General features: G+C 36.0%; 1 protein-coding gene across 7 annotated transcripts in view; it reads right to left on the reverse strand.

The window, feature by feature from the left end:
- Window positions 1-18117, reverse strand: part of LOC306857223 (very long chain fatty acid elongase 1-like) — a 36924-nt gene that overhangs the window by 2902 nt on the left and 15905 nt on the right. For 3 of the 7 annotated variants that reach the window (XM_079397053.1, XM_079397052.1, XM_079397051.1), the window contains 5 exons: window positions 5009-5110; window positions 1152-1342; window positions 871-951; window positions 704-760; window positions 511-616 (listed from right to left, as the gene is read on the reverse strand). In XM_079397053.1, coding sequence (XP_079253179.1) covers window positions 511-616; window positions 704-760; window positions 871-951; window positions 1152-1342; window positions 5009-5069 — 496 coding nt within the window. In that variant the 5' untranslated portion in view covers window positions 5070-5110. Of the gene's footprint in view, window positions 1-510; window positions 617-703; window positions 761-870; window positions 952-1151; window positions 1343-5008; window positions 5111-10436; window positions 10524-18117 lie in introns of all 7 variants that reach the window. The other 4 variants (XM_079397049.1, XM_079397050.1, XM_079397048.1 and 1 more) reach the window with 2 other exon arrangements.

An 18117-nucleotide genomic window follows, 5' to 3' on the forward strand; every position in this document is an offset into this window, starting at 1 on the left:
CAATTTGAAAAGATTGCTTAAATTGTTTAATGAACTAATGAATTAATGAAATTAACACATTTGATACATTTGTAATAAATCAGTAAAAAAAAAAAAAAAAAGAATTGAGGAAAATAAAACCTAATTTTGAAAAGTTGACATTCATTCTCAAGATATAATAAACATTTGGAAAGCATTTCCTTCCTATTTAAATTTAGTCATTTGGCATTACATTAGTCATTACTCATTAATGGTAAATGAATATTATTATACAAACATACTGTATATGGAAAAAAATATAATATTTTATGCTGTAGGCAGTTTAACAATAACAGACTCCAATAACCATCAACACACCAAGAGCTTTATTTACAAGAACCATTAGCACATGCAAAATCTCTTGGCTTGTGGAACAGCAAACCCATCTCTGACTGGAAGAGAAATCCGTCAGGTTCCATTAACAGCTTCACGTCACTGAGCTTTCACGTGCATATCATGTAAATACCTGCTGACTGACTCGGATGGACTCACCAGGTGCGTAGCTCACGCCCCACCACCACGTCCAGGGCATGAAGGAATGGTGGAAGATGTGCAGGAAGGTGATCTGACTTTGTTTCTTACGCAGAACAAAAAATACCTGAACAGGACGACAGCAGCATGCATCACTACATCAACCAATCTGCTTTAAACCAGTTTAAAATCAGCCGTTTTATTCAAATCTTACCGTATCCATAAGCTCAATGTACTTTGAAAACAGGAATAACCAGGCAACTCTTGCCATCTGGGGAAAAAAAAACAAAAAAACATCTTTAATATGCTTCCATTTGATTATTTGTGCACAAACCACAGTAATATTGGAGCATATTACAGGAAACGGAAAGCAAATCTTACTCTGAGTCCTTGAGGGCTGTTTGAATAATCACATGGGTCACATCTCCACGTGTATCCTGTCGCCCAACCCGACATCAAGAACTACACGTCAAACAATTAATATATCAATTTATATTCAGGAACTGGTTTTAAGGAGCAACTCAAAACCTGAATAGTGTCTCCATAATGAATAAAAATATAACACACCTCTCTCTGAGTCAACGCGGACAAACAAACACTCAAGTTCAAACACATTAGTCAGATCACACCACCTAACAGAACCAACATCTCCTGATTCTCACCTCATATACAATATATGCAGACAGGCCAACCAAGGACAAGTTGTAGATGATCATAGCTTCTTTCAACTGGAAGGGTTTGCGGTTGGCCATAAACCTAGGGCCAGCGTACAGTACGAAGAAAAGATAAGCAAGCAGAACAGCAGACATGTTGACTGGACTCTCCATTAGGAGGTAGTCCTTCAACCGTGGGTCTAGAAAAAGAGAGGAACACAAAACACAGCACTTTTACACATAGTAACAGCTAATATTACTTAAAATCTTCTATATTTTATTCATTTATTAGAATTGATAGTAGTTTCCCACATGGATCTGACTTTTATGAATTAGTGATGGAGAAATACACTTAACTGACCAACATTTTTAGATTATTTTGACTATTTGGCAGCAGCAATTTTAGCTTTCTTGTATAAGATTAACAATTTCTGATTTCAATTTTTTTAGCAAATAGAGTATACTGTCTAAAATAAATGTTAATTTTAGACAAGCACATGAATACTAACACTTCTAGCAACAGTCAGCAGCAAGTTGCATTGTGTTCGGAAATGTGTCAAACCACAACTCAAGACTTTGGTAATTTTGTTGCTTCTATTACAGTCAGTTTTCCCTCTCACAAGAGCTAATATCATGGCGGATAAATGGTTTTAAAACAATCTTGTTAAACATGCTGACATTTTTATAGTTTGCTAGTTTCCTGCTAACATTTACCAATTTGTTCAAATTGTATTGTGTATACCAGGGATTTTAGCTTGAGGAAATAGGGAAAAATCAACCAAAACAACTCTGTTGTATGTATGTATGTATGTATGTACAGTGCCCTCCATAAGTATAGGAACAGTAAAGACAAAATTGCTCTGTTGGCTGTGGAGTCAACACATTTGCAAATATGATTAAAAGATGAATATGAGACAAACATGTTTTACCAAATAAAAAGAGCAGCACTTTTAGAGTTGATCCCACTCATTGATGTGAGCATAAGTATTGGGACAGTTGAACATGAGGCAGATATAAAAGATTAAAAGCTATTATTTAGTTGCAGATCCCTTGCGCACGATCACAGCAGTGAGTCTGTGACCCATAGACATCACCAGACTCTTGGTCTCATCTTTGAAATACTTTTCCCAGCCTTTAATGCAGACAATCCCAATTGTTGCTTGTTTTGGGGAGTTTCTGCCTTTACTCTCCTCTTCAGCTGGTGAAATTCATGTTCAATCAGATTTAAATCTGGAGATTGACTTGGGCAATCTAAGACTTTCCAATCTAAGACTTTTTGAACTGGCAGGGTGTTTTGGGTCATTGTCCTGATGCAATATGAAGCACTTCCCAATGAATCTGGTGGCATTTTCTTGAATATTGGTAGGAAAGATGGTTTTGTACCCTTCCAAATTCATTCTGCTACTGTCATCATACATTAAGTCATCAGTAAAGTTGAGAGGGCCTGTTCCAGAGGCAGCCATGCATGCCCAGGCCATGACATCACCTCCACCATGCTTTACAGATGAGGCTGTATGCTTGGGATCATTTGCAGTTCCCTTGTTTTCTCCATATTTTTGTTTTCCCATCACTTAGATAAAGGTTGATCTTTGTCTCATCGGTCCATAAACACAGTTACAAAACTCTTCTGGTTCACCTTTGTGCTTTTTTGCAAACTCTAATCTTGCCTTTCTATTTTTGGTGCTGGTCAGAGGTTTGTATCTTGCTGTGTAGCATCTGTAATTCTGTCAAAGTCTCCTGAGGACAGTAGATTATCAGAGCATCACCTCAGCTTTCTGGAAGTTGTTGGTGATTTTACAGACACGTGTTTTAGGGTTCATTTTTCACAGCTTTTATGATTTGTCTGTCATCAACTATCAAGCCGATCAGGTAGTTGTTGTTTGCTGGTTTCCAAACTCTTGATTTCTCCATGCCCTTTGTTTTTGCTAGAGCTCTAATTGACTTCCTCTTTTCTTTTAGCATTCAAATTGCTTGCTTTTCTCTCAAAGTCAGCTCTCTCGTCTTCATCCTGGTTTGTGTGTGTCATCATCGAATGCAAGATTCAGAATGCAGAAGTAATGGATATAACTGATACGACACATTCCCTGCTTTTAATATCTGAAGAATTAATGCAACAGGACACAGCTGATCACTTAGAAAGACCTGTGAGGCAACTGTTTCAATACTTATGCTCACGTCAGATAGAGGGATGAAACTCTAAAAGTGCTGAACTTCTTAGCTGGTAAAACATCTATGTGTTGAATCACCCAATAATAAAATGTGACATTCTGTAGTTTTGTCTCATATTCATCTTTTAATCATATTTGTAAATGTGTTGACTCCACAGCCAACAGAGCAATTTTGTCTTTACTGTTACAATACTTTGTACGGCACTGTATGCATGCATGTGTGTGTATATATATATATATATATATATATACACATACATACAGTATATATGTATGTAAAAAAGTAAAGTCGTGACGTATTGTCAAGTATGGTGACCCATACTCGAAATTGGTGCTCTGCGTTTAACCCATCCAAGTGCACACACACAGCAGTGAGTAGTGAACAAATCCACACACACACACACACACACACCGTGAACACACACCCGGAGCAGTGGGCAGCCATGCTGCAGCGCCCGGGGAGCAATTGGGGGTTCGGTGCCTTGCTCAAGGGCACCTCAGTCGTGGTATTGAGGGTGGAGAGAGCGCTGGACATTCCCTCCCCCCACCTACAATCCCTGCTGGCCGGGGGCTCGAACTCGCAACCTTTCGATTACGAGTCCGACTCTCTAACCATTAGGCCACGACTTCCATATATATATACACATATACACAGTCAAACAATTAATTGCATCCAAAAAAAAAGGTTTTTGTTTACATAATGTGTATTATATATATATATATATATATATATATATATATATATATATATATATATATATATATATATATATATATATATATATATATATATATATATATATATATATATATATATATATATATATATATATATATATATATATATATATATATATACACATATACACACACATTGTATAAGTACTGTCAAACGATTAATCACATCCAAAATACAAGTTTTTGTTTACATAGTATCTGCGTACTGTGTATATATAAATACACACACACACACACACACGCATGTATATATTTAAGAAAAATATGTTATGATTATATATTAAATATTTATATAGAATATAAATTATATGAATATAAACACACACACACGCATGTATAGATTTAAGAAAAATGTTGTTTACATATGAAATATATATAATATAAAATATAATATGAATAAATGTATAAGCATGTAAATATTTTCAAAATATATACTGTATTTGTGTGTATTTATATAAACATAATAAATATACACAGAACACATACATATATAATGTAAACAAAAACTTTTATTTTGGATGCGATTAATCGCAATTAATTACACGCACACACACATACATATATACATACATACACACACACTTGTATAATATATAATTATTGGATTATAAATTATAACAAACATTACTTTGATAATAATACTATCGCACTGTAAAATAAAACGTAATAAAAAAAATCTCCACTTTCAATTATTAAATAATAGAGCTTTTATTTGGGTGGAAAACCTCAGGTAGACTGTTTTGACAACTCAAATTACCCATTTGGAATCGAAAACAGTGATTTTTGTTGTAAGGTGTCAAGTTTGCCTCCCTGGTATTCTGGCTAACAAGATCATCGGCCATTAGAAGAAGAAAAGAAGAAAATAAAATAAAAAAGGCAAATCATTTGACCACTAGTCTGAATGGCATACATTATTTCAGGACTGACTGTGGACTCATTTCATGTAACATGCATTTTTACCTCTTCCTGCTAAGAGACTGTCATAGACCTCCAGTACTCTGTCTTTCACCGTCTCCAGCATTTTCACTGACGTCAGCTTCACGTTTGACTACACAAAAGCACCTGTGAGGGCAGAAACAGAGATGTTGTCAGTTCAGTGCGTAATGTCTCGTGGAGCAAAACATGCATGAATGCAGATAGTGTGATTCCTCAATCAGTACATCTCCACACTGGGTTTTCTACCAGCAGTTGGCTAACTGAGTTAAATGCAGTTGAAAATAAAATGCAGTTAGTATTTGTAAGGGATGGAATGAATTCACTGTATCAGGTGACCTCGACAGCTGAGCCAGTGAAAATGAAAGACCTTGAACCTCACGCTGGAAACATGTGATGTTCATCTCGTTGCCGTTTAAAATCCTCTAGCCAGATGCTTCCTTAACAATGAATCCACTTACTCTACTACTACCACCAAGACATGGATAACATAAGAGTTATTCGACTTTGTTTATTCCAAATTCTGTTTCTTTATCATTTTCCGTCTCCCTATTTCCCTCCTCCATGTGTTTTTTTTCTCTTGGCTGATATGGTCTGATGTTGGAGGTGTGGCCGCAGAAGGGAGTGGAGCGGCACCAGTGAGGTAATGCTTGCCTCACATTAACCTTGATGAAACGCTCAGTCACCTCCACTGAATATATCACTGCTTGAGCTTTGATGCTGTAAACACACGTCTGGATTTATACAGCTGACTACACAGATGGAGGAAGCAGAGACTGCTCTTATCGCAGATCTGTGTATCGACTGAACAGGAGGGATTCAGGTGTGTCGTGCACTTCAGTTTGAAGTCTTTCTTTTCAACAAAACAAAGAACTTCCTAAAGTAAGCTGTGAGGAAAGGACTGTACAATGAACTACAGAAAACACTACAGCAAACTACCTACATTCACGGTTTATTCACCAACCAAATGTTAAAGATTAACAAATGCAGTGAAAAGAGGTGTAAAAATCACCTTAGCTCTGTCCTCACTAAACAGAATCCAAGAGTCTGGGTAAAAAAAACGAAAAATTGTACAATATGTGTGTGTGTGTACACCTGCATTTATCATGTTATGGGGACCAAATGAGGACATTTTTTGGTCCCCATGAGGAAACAAGCTTATAAATCACACAGAATTAAGTTTTTTGAAAATCTAAAAATGCATAAAGTTTCCTGTAAGGGGTAGGTTTATGTGTAGGGTTGGTGTAGGGCAATAGAAAATACAGTTTGTACAGTATAACACCCATTTCGCTTATGGAGAGTCCTCATAAAACATGGAAAACATGCGTGTGTGTCTGTATATGCACACATATACATATAATTTCTTTTTTTGTGTATGTGTATAATCAAATATTTAAAAATAAATATAAAACATGAGATTTTACATAAACTATAAAATGCATTTAAGAAAATTACATATTAGTCATATATTTACAAAATAAAAAGATTTATAGTTCATATAATATTTAAATAAACCATAAAGAATTAATAACTAATAACAATATTGGAACAACAGTCAAATAAAACCAGAAAGAAAAACACTCAAAGCTAAGGCTACTTTTTGGTCAAATTTAGTTCACAGACCCATTCAGTAGTTATGTATATGACAATATAATTTTATAACTGTACATTTAGATAAGATTAGCAGTAAATTACTCATTTACAGCCCAGAGATGCAATGATGTGCCCATATCAGCTGGGAAATATGAGCCACTGACACATTATCCTTCTGATAACATATATACACAGAACGACTGTCTCTCATTGGTCCAAAAAATTAGTTTAATCCAAAGGTAAGATTTAATCTAGCAACCAGAGGGAACAATAAATAAAAGGTCAATAAATGCTTTACCTTCCAAGGAAACACATGAACAAACAGCTCTGCCTCCCTGCCGCCCAACACCTGCTCTAAAGCAATGGTGGAAACTTCTCTTAAATAGCACCCAACATGTCTTCAATGCTTCAGATTGAAAACTGACATACCCAGACAGGTTCTCTCACATATTACTTGAATGGAGCACACAGATGTCATTTAAGATGGCAGTGATAGGCCACTGTAGGCTATCAAGTACATTCACAGACTAATAGGTTTCTACAGATGCTGATTGGAATCATGGGCCATGTTTCGTATCACACAGAGAGGTTCGTAGGAAACGTGCTGCGACCTTCAGGTTAAACGGAGTCAGTGTGATTGTAAAAAGATGATAACATTCCTTTGCTTTGTGAGGAAAATCTAAGAATTTAAACTATTGCATCATATTGATCTGCGAGCGGAAGACCTGAGATAAGATTAGAGCAGAACTGAGTTCAGCAAAAGGAAACGCAGATTGAATGCACACAAAAATGCATCTGAACTGACCGACCGATATCATAATATTCCTTCCTTTCAGCCTTTGCACTGAAGTTCGCACAAAAGTAAAAAACCAGCAGTTTCAGAGCGGTTCTTATCTCAGAATGTGTGTTGGAATGAGCCTTCATCCAGCCAGGTGTGGTAGAGCTCGAACATTCAGTTCATCAAATGAGGAAAATCAGTTAACGATAAGAGGCACCAGGAGGAACAGAACACGGTCCATACTGGTTTCTGTACACAGAGCGGTAACATCATCCTTGTGCAAAACACATGAAGTGACTAGGGCTGGGTATTGAGACAAATTTCACCATTCGATTCTATTTCGATTTACAAGATTCAGTTCTGACCGCAATTCAAAATCGATTCATATGGAAATACAGGCAATCAGGTGCAGTACATGTCAATTAACGAAAGAAAAACCTCTCTTATGCGGTAAACTACACAATAAAACCAATTAGTACTATATTAACGTGATTCACAAACAAACATTTAAACTGCACATTTTTATAGTAAAATTAGGTTATCAATACATCTGTGTTATATAATACATTTCTACAAGAGTTCATAACGTGAATATTTGATTTTTTTTATATATTTAGCAATTTAGTCCTTTCTAGAGTTCATTTTTCTAGCAAATTTTCAAGTTCATGATCACTGAACTGCATTTATGAGGTTTACAAACCGTTTCGTTGACGTTTTTCTGGAGTTGAAATACTATTTAGCGATGACATGAGACGTTATACATTTCAGTAAGTACTTCAGTTTCTTTAAACACACCTTATGATGTTCATTCATGTTTACTTTGTGATGTAATTGTTGTAAAGATGTAGTGAAACTTTGTTTCATATCAAAAGTAGTAGATTTTTCTGGATGGGAGGCACAAATAATGATTCATTAAGTTCGGTCATGCTTTTGGATTTGTCTTCGTATTGTTTTCATATTTGTGGAGCGTAATGGCTGAAAAGTAGTTTGACTAATAGTGTGCAGGCATTGTGCCCAATTGACCAGTTGTGGAGTGCAAAGAAAGCAGGATCTACAGAGAAATATTCTTTGGAAGCAATGCATTGTATGAGGACTGTAGAGAGAGTGACAATAGGAAAGCAAAGTCAAACTTAGACAATAGGGAATTTAGAAATCCGTTAGGAACTAAATTCGCCGAAGAGGACGTATGGTAAACCTGCTTGAACATTTACACACCCCACAGTATAGGGGGAAAAACCTGAATGCAAGCAGTGTCTGATCACGGTTGCCAGTGTGGGGGTAATCTAATTGTGCAAGATATGAGAGGCATCTGTAAGACATCTCAGAATTGTCAATGGCTGTGTGGATGTATTGTGAGGTTTTGGCAAGGCTGATGGAACACATGCCTCAGCAACTAAATAGTCCAACAATGGAAACTCATGGAAGCCACATCTAGACACACAAAAGAGCTTTGCTTTGGCCGGGTCTAACTGGTGTTTATGTCCCAGTGGGTTGTATTTGTATTTGCATCTGGATTGACTCTCCTGATGAAACGTTGTGCAAACATGTTCTTGGGAGGAGTGCATGCTTCATAATGACAACACTATGAGCGGCCACAATGTTAGTAAAACTCAGGGTTAGTAAACCTCTAATTTACACAAGAAACAGTGAGTTTAAGAGGTCTATACCGAACACAAACTCACTGAAAGGTGTGAATGTGTCTTCATGAGAAAAGACAAATTCTGATACAAATTAAATCAAATTATAACAAAATGATGAAAACACAGGAGAGAAAGAACACACGTAATGGATGATAAAATTCAGTTAATAATAGTTTTTTTTATTAGCACTGTCATGACTTTTAAAAATGAAGTCACATTTCCTTGTTGCATTTTCATTCATTGTAACGAGTTTGTACATTTTAACTCTTTATTAATCTGTGATTATTCCCTCTAGTAATTCTTAATACTGTAATAGCTTTTTATTTTATTACAGTAAAATTACTATACTACTACAATATTTTACCTTCTCTGAAATGTTTGGTTAAAATAATATATTTTTTCAACATTACAGTAATGGTAATGAGATTGTTACGTTATGGTGACGAGAACAGAGAAAGTGCTTAGTTTTCATGCAAATAATGATTTAAAAAAAATCTTAATTCCTCTAAAGTAGACTCATTTTTTTAGACAAAAAATTGATTTTTGAGGGAAATATGACCCAGACACATTTCACCAGAATGAACTTCACTTCAGTGTCATTCAATGTCTCTAGACCAACTGGCAACTTCATTGTCATTCTGTACTGAACCCGAATAAACAAAATCAGATTACAATCAACTAGTCATTGAGTGAAAGCCACAGCCAAACATCACAACACAGCACTGGTCCCTAAAGATAAGACAGGAAAAAGAGACCAACACAATGACCATTTATGGTAACAGCACCCTCATCAAAGCTCTTCAAATGCAAAAATAAATCCCCGTATGTTAGCGTTTAGGATCAGAGGTCTAGTCCCTCGTTCTCATTTACTCCATCACACTTCCCCCCCGCTCTCTCCATCTCTCAGCATAAGGAAAGCATAAACCCATATCCGGCCCTTTAAGTCTGCTCTGTGAGAATTAGAGGTCAGGCGTAAAATGACACCGTTGCTAGTAGAGACGGGGAAACCACCCTGCTCTCAGTCCGCCTGTCATGTGACCAGAACACATCAGGTCAAAATCCACAGGAAGAAAAAGACAGCAGAAAATCACTAACAACTCATAATCTGTCTTCCCTTCGCTACACAGCCAGAGACACGGCACAAATCACTCAATTATGATTGCAAAACAAGTTCACGTCTGAATAACACTTCCATTTATGGGCAGAGGGGAAAGTTTTAAGTAGTCAAAGCAAAGCTCGCGAAGAGCGAAAGGTAAGGGTGGGGTTACACACAGTCTGCGGCAACAGGCATCCTGTGAGTGAATCATGCAGTGAAAAAAAGGAACACGTTTAGAGTTAATCATAAACAAAAGAAAGAAGAATCGTGCCATATAAGCTGTTTGCGACGTCTCCACTTTATTGTAATCGAAAGCACTAGAAAAAGTACTGATGGAAAAAGTCTCACCTTAAAAAACTCCTGCCTTCTCTGAGAGTCCTGATCAGCACCGGCGGCCTGACTCTTATCTTCTCTTTCAGCGTCTGCCCCTCACTGCTTATAGAGAAAGAAACCAGGACAGTGGAGTGCAAAGAGGGAGAGGCAAAGAGACAGAGAGAGAGGGCAGGAAAAGAGAAGGAGGAGAAGTGGAAGGAAAGAGACAGAGGATAAGTGTGTGTGTTAGAGAAATGACGGTGTGACTGGTACGGCTGGCCTCCTGGTCCCTCCCACCCTGACTCACTCGGTGGATGAATAACTGGCTCTGAGAGATCAAGTCTCTGTGTATGTTTGACTTCACTGCCAGTAAGGTAAAACTTTTAACCTGCAGTTTAACAGCTGTGGCGATACGTTAGTGGCCCAAGAACTGGAGCAGATTAAGAAAAAGATTAGTGCTGTCAAATGATTAATTGTGATCCAAAATAAAAGTCTTTGTTTACATACTATATGTATGTGTACTGTGTATATTTATTATGTATATATAAATACAAACACATGTATGTATATACTTAAGAAAAATGTTCCATTTATATACTAAATATATTTATATACACAATATAAATTATATGAATATAAAGTAAATACATGTAAATATTTTCTAAATATATACTGTATGTGTGTGTGTGTGCGCGTGTGTCTAAATATACATAATAAATATACACAGTACACACAGATATATTATGCAAATAAAACTTTTACAGGTACAAATTTGGTAACACTTTAGAATATTGTCTAAAGTTTTTTAAAATATTGTCACTTTAGAACACTTAATTCCCTACTGTTAACTACTAAGGAAGATGTGTTAACTAATCAGTATAATACAATTTTATGATTTGTGTTAAGTAATAGTTAACCTCCTGAACAACATTAATTATCTACTAGTTAAGGTTCAAGAGAAATAACTATGAAGTAATTAATAATGAACAGTCATACACAATTACATTGTTGTGGAAAGACTTGTGACCCTTTCATATAAATGTTATTAGCAGTAGTAGTAGCATGAAAATGCAATATTAATAAATGCAATACATTTTATAGAGTTTTTGCATGTGTAGTGAATTGTTTTGTGAGTGTATTTTGTAAGAAATCAGCTTCCAATAGGAACCTCACCACCACTCCAGTGCCTTGCGATAATTTACCTTAGTTTTTATATTTTGTATACAGTACTGTATGTGTGCCTCCTCAGCATATACCATATTACCATTAATTCAATTCCTGTATGTAAGGCAAGTACTGAGGGAAAGTGAAAATACAGGTAACCCATTAATAATTATTAAAGAATTATTAGATAATTCCACAAGAATTACTTAGGACCTGCTACAGTATTCTAAAGTGAAAATATAGGGAACCATTAGTAATTAATAAAGAATTATCAAGCAATTCTGCAGGACTTATTTCGAACCTGAAACAGTAGGCCTATTCTAAACTGAAAATATTGGGAACCCATTAATAATTAATAAAGAATTATTAGATAATTCCGCAAGACTTACTTAGAATCTGAAATAGTATTCTAAAGTGAAAATATAGGGAACCATTAGTAATTAATAAATAATTATCAAATAATTCTGCCGTTAGGCGTTAACACAACACAAAAACTACCCAAGACTAAAAAACAAATATGACCCAAAAGCTTCATCCCAGTGTTTAAATAAATAAACAAACCACCATTTTACTAACTCTACATAAGGGGAAGTCGTGACCTAATGGTTAGAGATTCGGACTTGTAATCCAAAGGTTGCGGGTTCGAGTCTCGGGCCGGCAGAAATTGTAGGTGGGGGGAGTGAATGTCCAGCGCTCTCTCCACCCTCAATACCACGACTGAGGTGCCCTTGAGCAAGGCACCGAACCCCCAACTGCTCCCCGGGTGCCGCAGCACAGATGGCTGCCCACTGCTCCGGGTGTGTGTTCACGGTGTGTGTGTGTGTTCACTGCTGTGTGTGTGCACGTTGGATGGGTTAAATGCAGAGCACGAATTCCGAGTATGGGTCACCATGCTTGGCAGTATGTCACTTCACTTCTCTTCACTTATAGTTATGGCAAAACAGTGGAGTTGGGCTTCCTTTCTGAAGCAGATTTCCTACAGAATATGCGCACAAAGCAATTATTTACCATACAGGCAAAAAAGTATGTACAATTATAGTAATGAGTCCTTTTGGGTGTGCAGCAAACAAAATTGCATATTTAATTTCCATTATAGGCTAATAATAGTAGAAGTGGACTGTAACAAAGCTGCTACTGTATTAGTACTTTTTACTTGTTCTTTTACTCAAGTAATTTTGAAAATGAATTGGCCTACTTATAATTTTACTGGAGTAATATTTTATTGGAGTATCTGTACTTTTACTCAAGTACTTGATTTGTGGGCCACAACCTGATTATTATAGTGACTATTATCGTTTAACTGTTCATCAATTATTTCATAGTTATTTTTCTTGAACCTTAACTAGTAGATAATTATTATTAGTTCTTCAGGAGGTATGAATACATTAGTTATTGATTAGCTAACTGTTACTTAACACAATCATAAAATTTGATTACATACTAATTAGTTAACACATCTTCCTTAGTAGTTAACAGTAGTGTGTCAAGTGTTAATGAATAATTACCTGTTAGTTCTTCAATCATTTCTTATTAGTTATGCAGTAAGTAAGAAACAACATTCTAAAGTGTTACCAAAAATTTGAATATTGTGAAAAAGTAATTTTTTTCCTGTAACTTATTTCAAAAAGTGAAACGTTCATATATTTTAGATTCATTACATGTAAAATAGTGCAGTCAATCGCTTAAAAAATTTAAAAATCGCATCAATCACAGTCCTGGACTGTGATTAATCGCAAATTTAAAATACTAGGATTTACCTGTAAATGTGTTGAAATAAAAGGAATGCATGACAAACTAGTTTAAGGAAACAGAACCTTTCACACCTCCGCCAGGAATGAGACATAATCCTTATTATTCTTTTGTTTTTATTCAGCCATTATCAGCCTTTATACTGGTAATAAAACGTTTACCAAGCCACATCGCTTCAATCTCAGTACACATTTATCCAACTATTAATCAAAAGTATTTCTAAATAAATGCAACAAAACATTCTCGCGACCTTACATGAAGTATTATGATAAAATGCATTATGAAGAAGAATTGAACTTGTTCTGCAGGTGCATTAGAGCTAACATTAGCATCATGCTACATAAGACAATTTATGAGATTAATAGTACACTTTTACTCATAACTCACTTTAAACCACCATCGAGTGTTTGTAATAACTTACTTTTGCGATCACGTGCATACACTTTGGGCGGCCGTAGTACATTATAAAAGTAGCCCAAAAAAACGTAACCCACGGCTCTGTTATTTTTCCCGCGACTGTATTTTCAAAATAGCCCAATTGTGCGGGAAAACCGCGACCCTGGCAACACTGGTTCACTGTACCCTTATCACATTTGAGTATACATATCTCTCGCGCACTGTCGCTCTCTCTCGGACACTCGCTCTCTTTCTACGCGTTCGCTTCACTTTTGTCAAGCCCGGTACCTCATAATCACACAATCCCTGCGTCCCAATGTGCATACTATCCACCCTATCTGCCCTAAATAGTATTGAAAAATACTAATATCACATAGAATTTAGGATGGATAGTGTGCACATTGGGACGCAGGCAATGATTACCTTCCGCGCTGCGATGACGGCAAGAAGTTGGGGTCAAACCTTATCAAACGATTAATTTGCATTAAAAAAATTAACGTGTTAAAATTTTTAGATTAATCGCATGCATTAACGAGTTAACATTGACAGCCCTAATGTAAAGTAAAACATTTCAAAAGGTTTTTGGTTTTAATTTTGATGATTAGAGCTTACAGCTCATGAAAGTCAAAAATCAGTATCTCAAAATATTAGAATATTTATATTTAAGTTTCAATTAATGACCATCCCTACAGTATAAATTCCGGGTATCTCTTGTTCTTTGAATCCACACTAATGGGGAAGACTGCTGACTTGGCAATGATCAAGACGACGAACATTGAAGAGGGTCCACAAAGAGGGTAAGTCACAGAGGGTCATTACTGAAAGGTGTGGCTGTTCACAGAGTGCTGTATCAAAGCATATTAAATGCAAAGTTGACTGGAAGGAAGAATTTGGGTAGGAAAAGGTGCACAAGCAACAGGGATGACCGCAAGCTTGAGAATACTGTCAAGCAAAGCTGATTCAAACACTTGTGAGAGCTTCACAAGGAGTGGACTGAAGCTGGAGTCAGTGCATCAAGAGTCACCACGCTCAGACGTCTTCAGGAAAAGGGCTACCAAGCCACTTCTGAACCAGAGACAACGTCAGAAGCTTCTTACCTGAGCTGTGGAGAAAAAGAACTGGACTGTTGCTCAGTGGTCCAAAGTCCTCTTTTCAGATGAAAGTAAATTTTGCATTTCATTTGGAAATCAAGGTCCCAGAGTCTGGAGGAACAGTGGAGAGTCACAGAAATCATGTTGCTTGAAGTCCAGTGTGAAGTTTCCACAGTCAGTTATGATTTGGGCTGCCGTGTCATCTGCTGGTGTTGGTCCACTGTGTTTTCTGAAGTCCACAGTCAACGCAGCCATCTACCAGGAAATTTTAGAGCACTTCATGCTTCCTTCTGCTGACAAGCTTTATGGAGATGCTGATTTCATTTTCCAGCAGGACTTGGCACCTGCCCACACTGGCAAAGGTACCAAAAGCTGGTTCAATGACCATGGTGTTACTGTGCTTGATTGGCCAGCAAACTCGCCTGACCTGAACCCCATAGAGAATCTATGGGGTATTGTCAAGAGGAAGATGAGCGACACCAGACCCAACAATGCAGATGACCTGAAGGCCGCTATCAAAGCAACCTGGGCTTCCATTACACCTGAGCAGTGCCACAGGCTGATTGCCTCCATGCCACGCCGCATTGATGCAGCAATTCATGCAAAAGGAGGCCCAACCAAGTATTGAGTGCATAGGAATGAACCTACTTTTCAGAAGCCTGACATTTCTGTTTAAAATATCCTTTTTTTTATTGATCTTATGTAATATTCAAATTTTCTGAGACACTGAATTTTGGGTTTTCATTAACTGTAAGCTATAATCATCAAAATTTCAAGAAATAAAGGCTTGAAATATTTCACTCTATGTGTAATGAATCTATATATTAAATGGGTTTCACTTTCTGAAATGAGTGACAAAAAATATTGACCTTTTTAATGATATTCAATTTTTTTGAGATGTACCTGTATTTTGAATGCGATTAATCGCGATTAATCGTTTGACAGCACTAGAAAAGATATTACATAGAAACTAGGGCTGTTGCGATTCGTCGATTATTAAAAATCGTCGACTTCATTTTGCTGCATCGACTAACCGGCAAAATACTGGAAGTGGCGCATTTCACGGACGAGAATCCATAAAACACATTATTAGACTATTTTCCAAGGCTGCATGATATATTAAATCCATTTAAAAATAATAATTAAGCAGAATTGTGAATTCACAAACGCTATGATTTAATTAAATAATTATATGCTATGCAGTTCACATAGTATATGCTCTTTAATTATTTACATGCGTGTAGTTAAGTACGTGCGTCTCACAGCGGCTCCACAGAAACATGTGGAGCGTCTCAAACTCATCTCTGCATGTTGTTGTGAGTTTGGGTTTATTATAACGTCCATCTGAGAACGCAACACGCGCCATTTCATCAGGTTTGTAAGGTAAATAATTTCTAAATCTATGCAAACACAGGAGAATACATCGTGATTTCAAAATAAAAGCTCAACCCCTCACTCTGAGTTTACACGGTTTGATGTCCACATATTCATTTAATTACAGCGGCTGTAGCCTTTCTGTCCTAAAGAAATGGCCAAATATTAAAGATTAAGTGTACGTTTGAATTAAATGGTGCTTGGTCAATATTAAACAGTAGTGTGTAAAAATAATCGTCAGGCCGTCAGCGCCCCTGCAGGCCTTTGTTGTGATGCGTAATCTACATTAGCTCTATTGTTTATAATACATTATGTATTTTAACAGTTTTGTTCAATAAAACCATATGATTTCTTGCTTTTGATACTTTATTTGAACTAATTATTATTGCGTCATTGCTATTATATATGTACTTTAAGTCATTTTAAAAGCTGTTGTTCACTTAAATCCATTTTTATTACCACAAAAAAAATATTATAATTATAGGGCCCTATGAAATCCGTTTTATTTCCAAAGTCAGTTTTGTTAAATTTTATTAATCAAAAAGCCGGTCTAATTAATTGAGTTTTACAGTTTTATCTGTATCAAATTACCAAAAAACAGTTAATTCGTACAATTTAAAATACATTTTACATTTCATGTATCACATGATCCTCCAGAAATCAGAAACATTTCTTATGTTGAAAAGAGGTCTGCTGCTTAATTTTTCTGTGGAAACTTTTTTTTTCAGGATTCTTTAAAGAATTTTTCTGTAACAATGTAAAAGTCTTTAGCGCCACTTCTGATCAATGTCCTAGCTGAATCAAATTATTAATTACTTTTGAAAAATAAATTAATAAAAAAATCTTACTGTCCCCCAAACTTCTCAGTAGGTTTCTCAATACCGATATCTAGCTAAAAATCAGTTGATTCATCACAAAAAGCACAGATATACATTACTATACTTCTATAACACAGAACATAAAAAATTTTGTGTCAAATTTATCAAATTAAAAAAATAAAAATGTTACTGTGTTTCACCTTTTTGGCAGAATATTTATCTTTATCAGTACTAACTAGCAAATATCAGTGATGTCAGACACATTGCTTTTGAGATGCACTTTGATGTCTTTACTGTCATCTCTGAATGGTAATGTATATGAACAAACTGCTTTTCATAAGACATACATAAAGATCTTTTCTCTAATCAATATTAGTCTATTCTTCTAAAATGGCTTAATTATTTAATACAAATAATATCCAAAAATTATTTCAAGTAAACATGAAAATGTATCCTTTATATTCATACGGATTAATATAGCAATGTAAAAACAAGTGGCTTTTTTCCCCCACATTTTAAAACATGAAAATAAAATGCAGATACAGTGAACGATTCTGAGTGATGATGCAAACAAATACTTGAATCAGACAGTTTGAACTGACTCAGTGATTAATTAAACATACCAACTATAACACTGATTTTACTACTGATGTTTTTAAGGGAGTTCACACTGAATTCATTTTCAATGCAACTAGTCACATGAAAAGGAAAATCTAAATAATCACGATATCACCAGTAATATCACGAATCTACAGTATAGTGTGTTTATTGTAGTACTGAAAACTGAAGTGCAAGTTGCCTAGACCACTACCCCCCCAACCCGTGCCTATAATATTATTCACAAGCCGCAGCGAGAAATCAGTGTGACTCTGTAACGATGAAGGGGGCTATTGTTGCACACCACCCGCTCAAACCAGAAGGACAACAGAGAAACACACCCTGCAACACAAAGCCAGCATCTATAACATCACTAACCCTCATAAATACAAAAATCTCCTCCAGACTAACAAGAGCACAGCCCTCAGTAACCATACACAGACCATTATTAAAAACACCCAGTGTTTGCTTTGTAGAACCTAAATCTAAAAGCTAAGCTGTCATGTTCATGCAAATAATGTGAACTAT

This window comes from Barbus barbus (genome assembly GCF_936440315.1).
Source record: "Barbus barbus genome assembly, chromosome: 37".
NCBI lineage: Eukaryota > Metazoa > Chordata > Actinopteri > Cypriniformes > Cyprinidae > Barbus > Barbus barbus.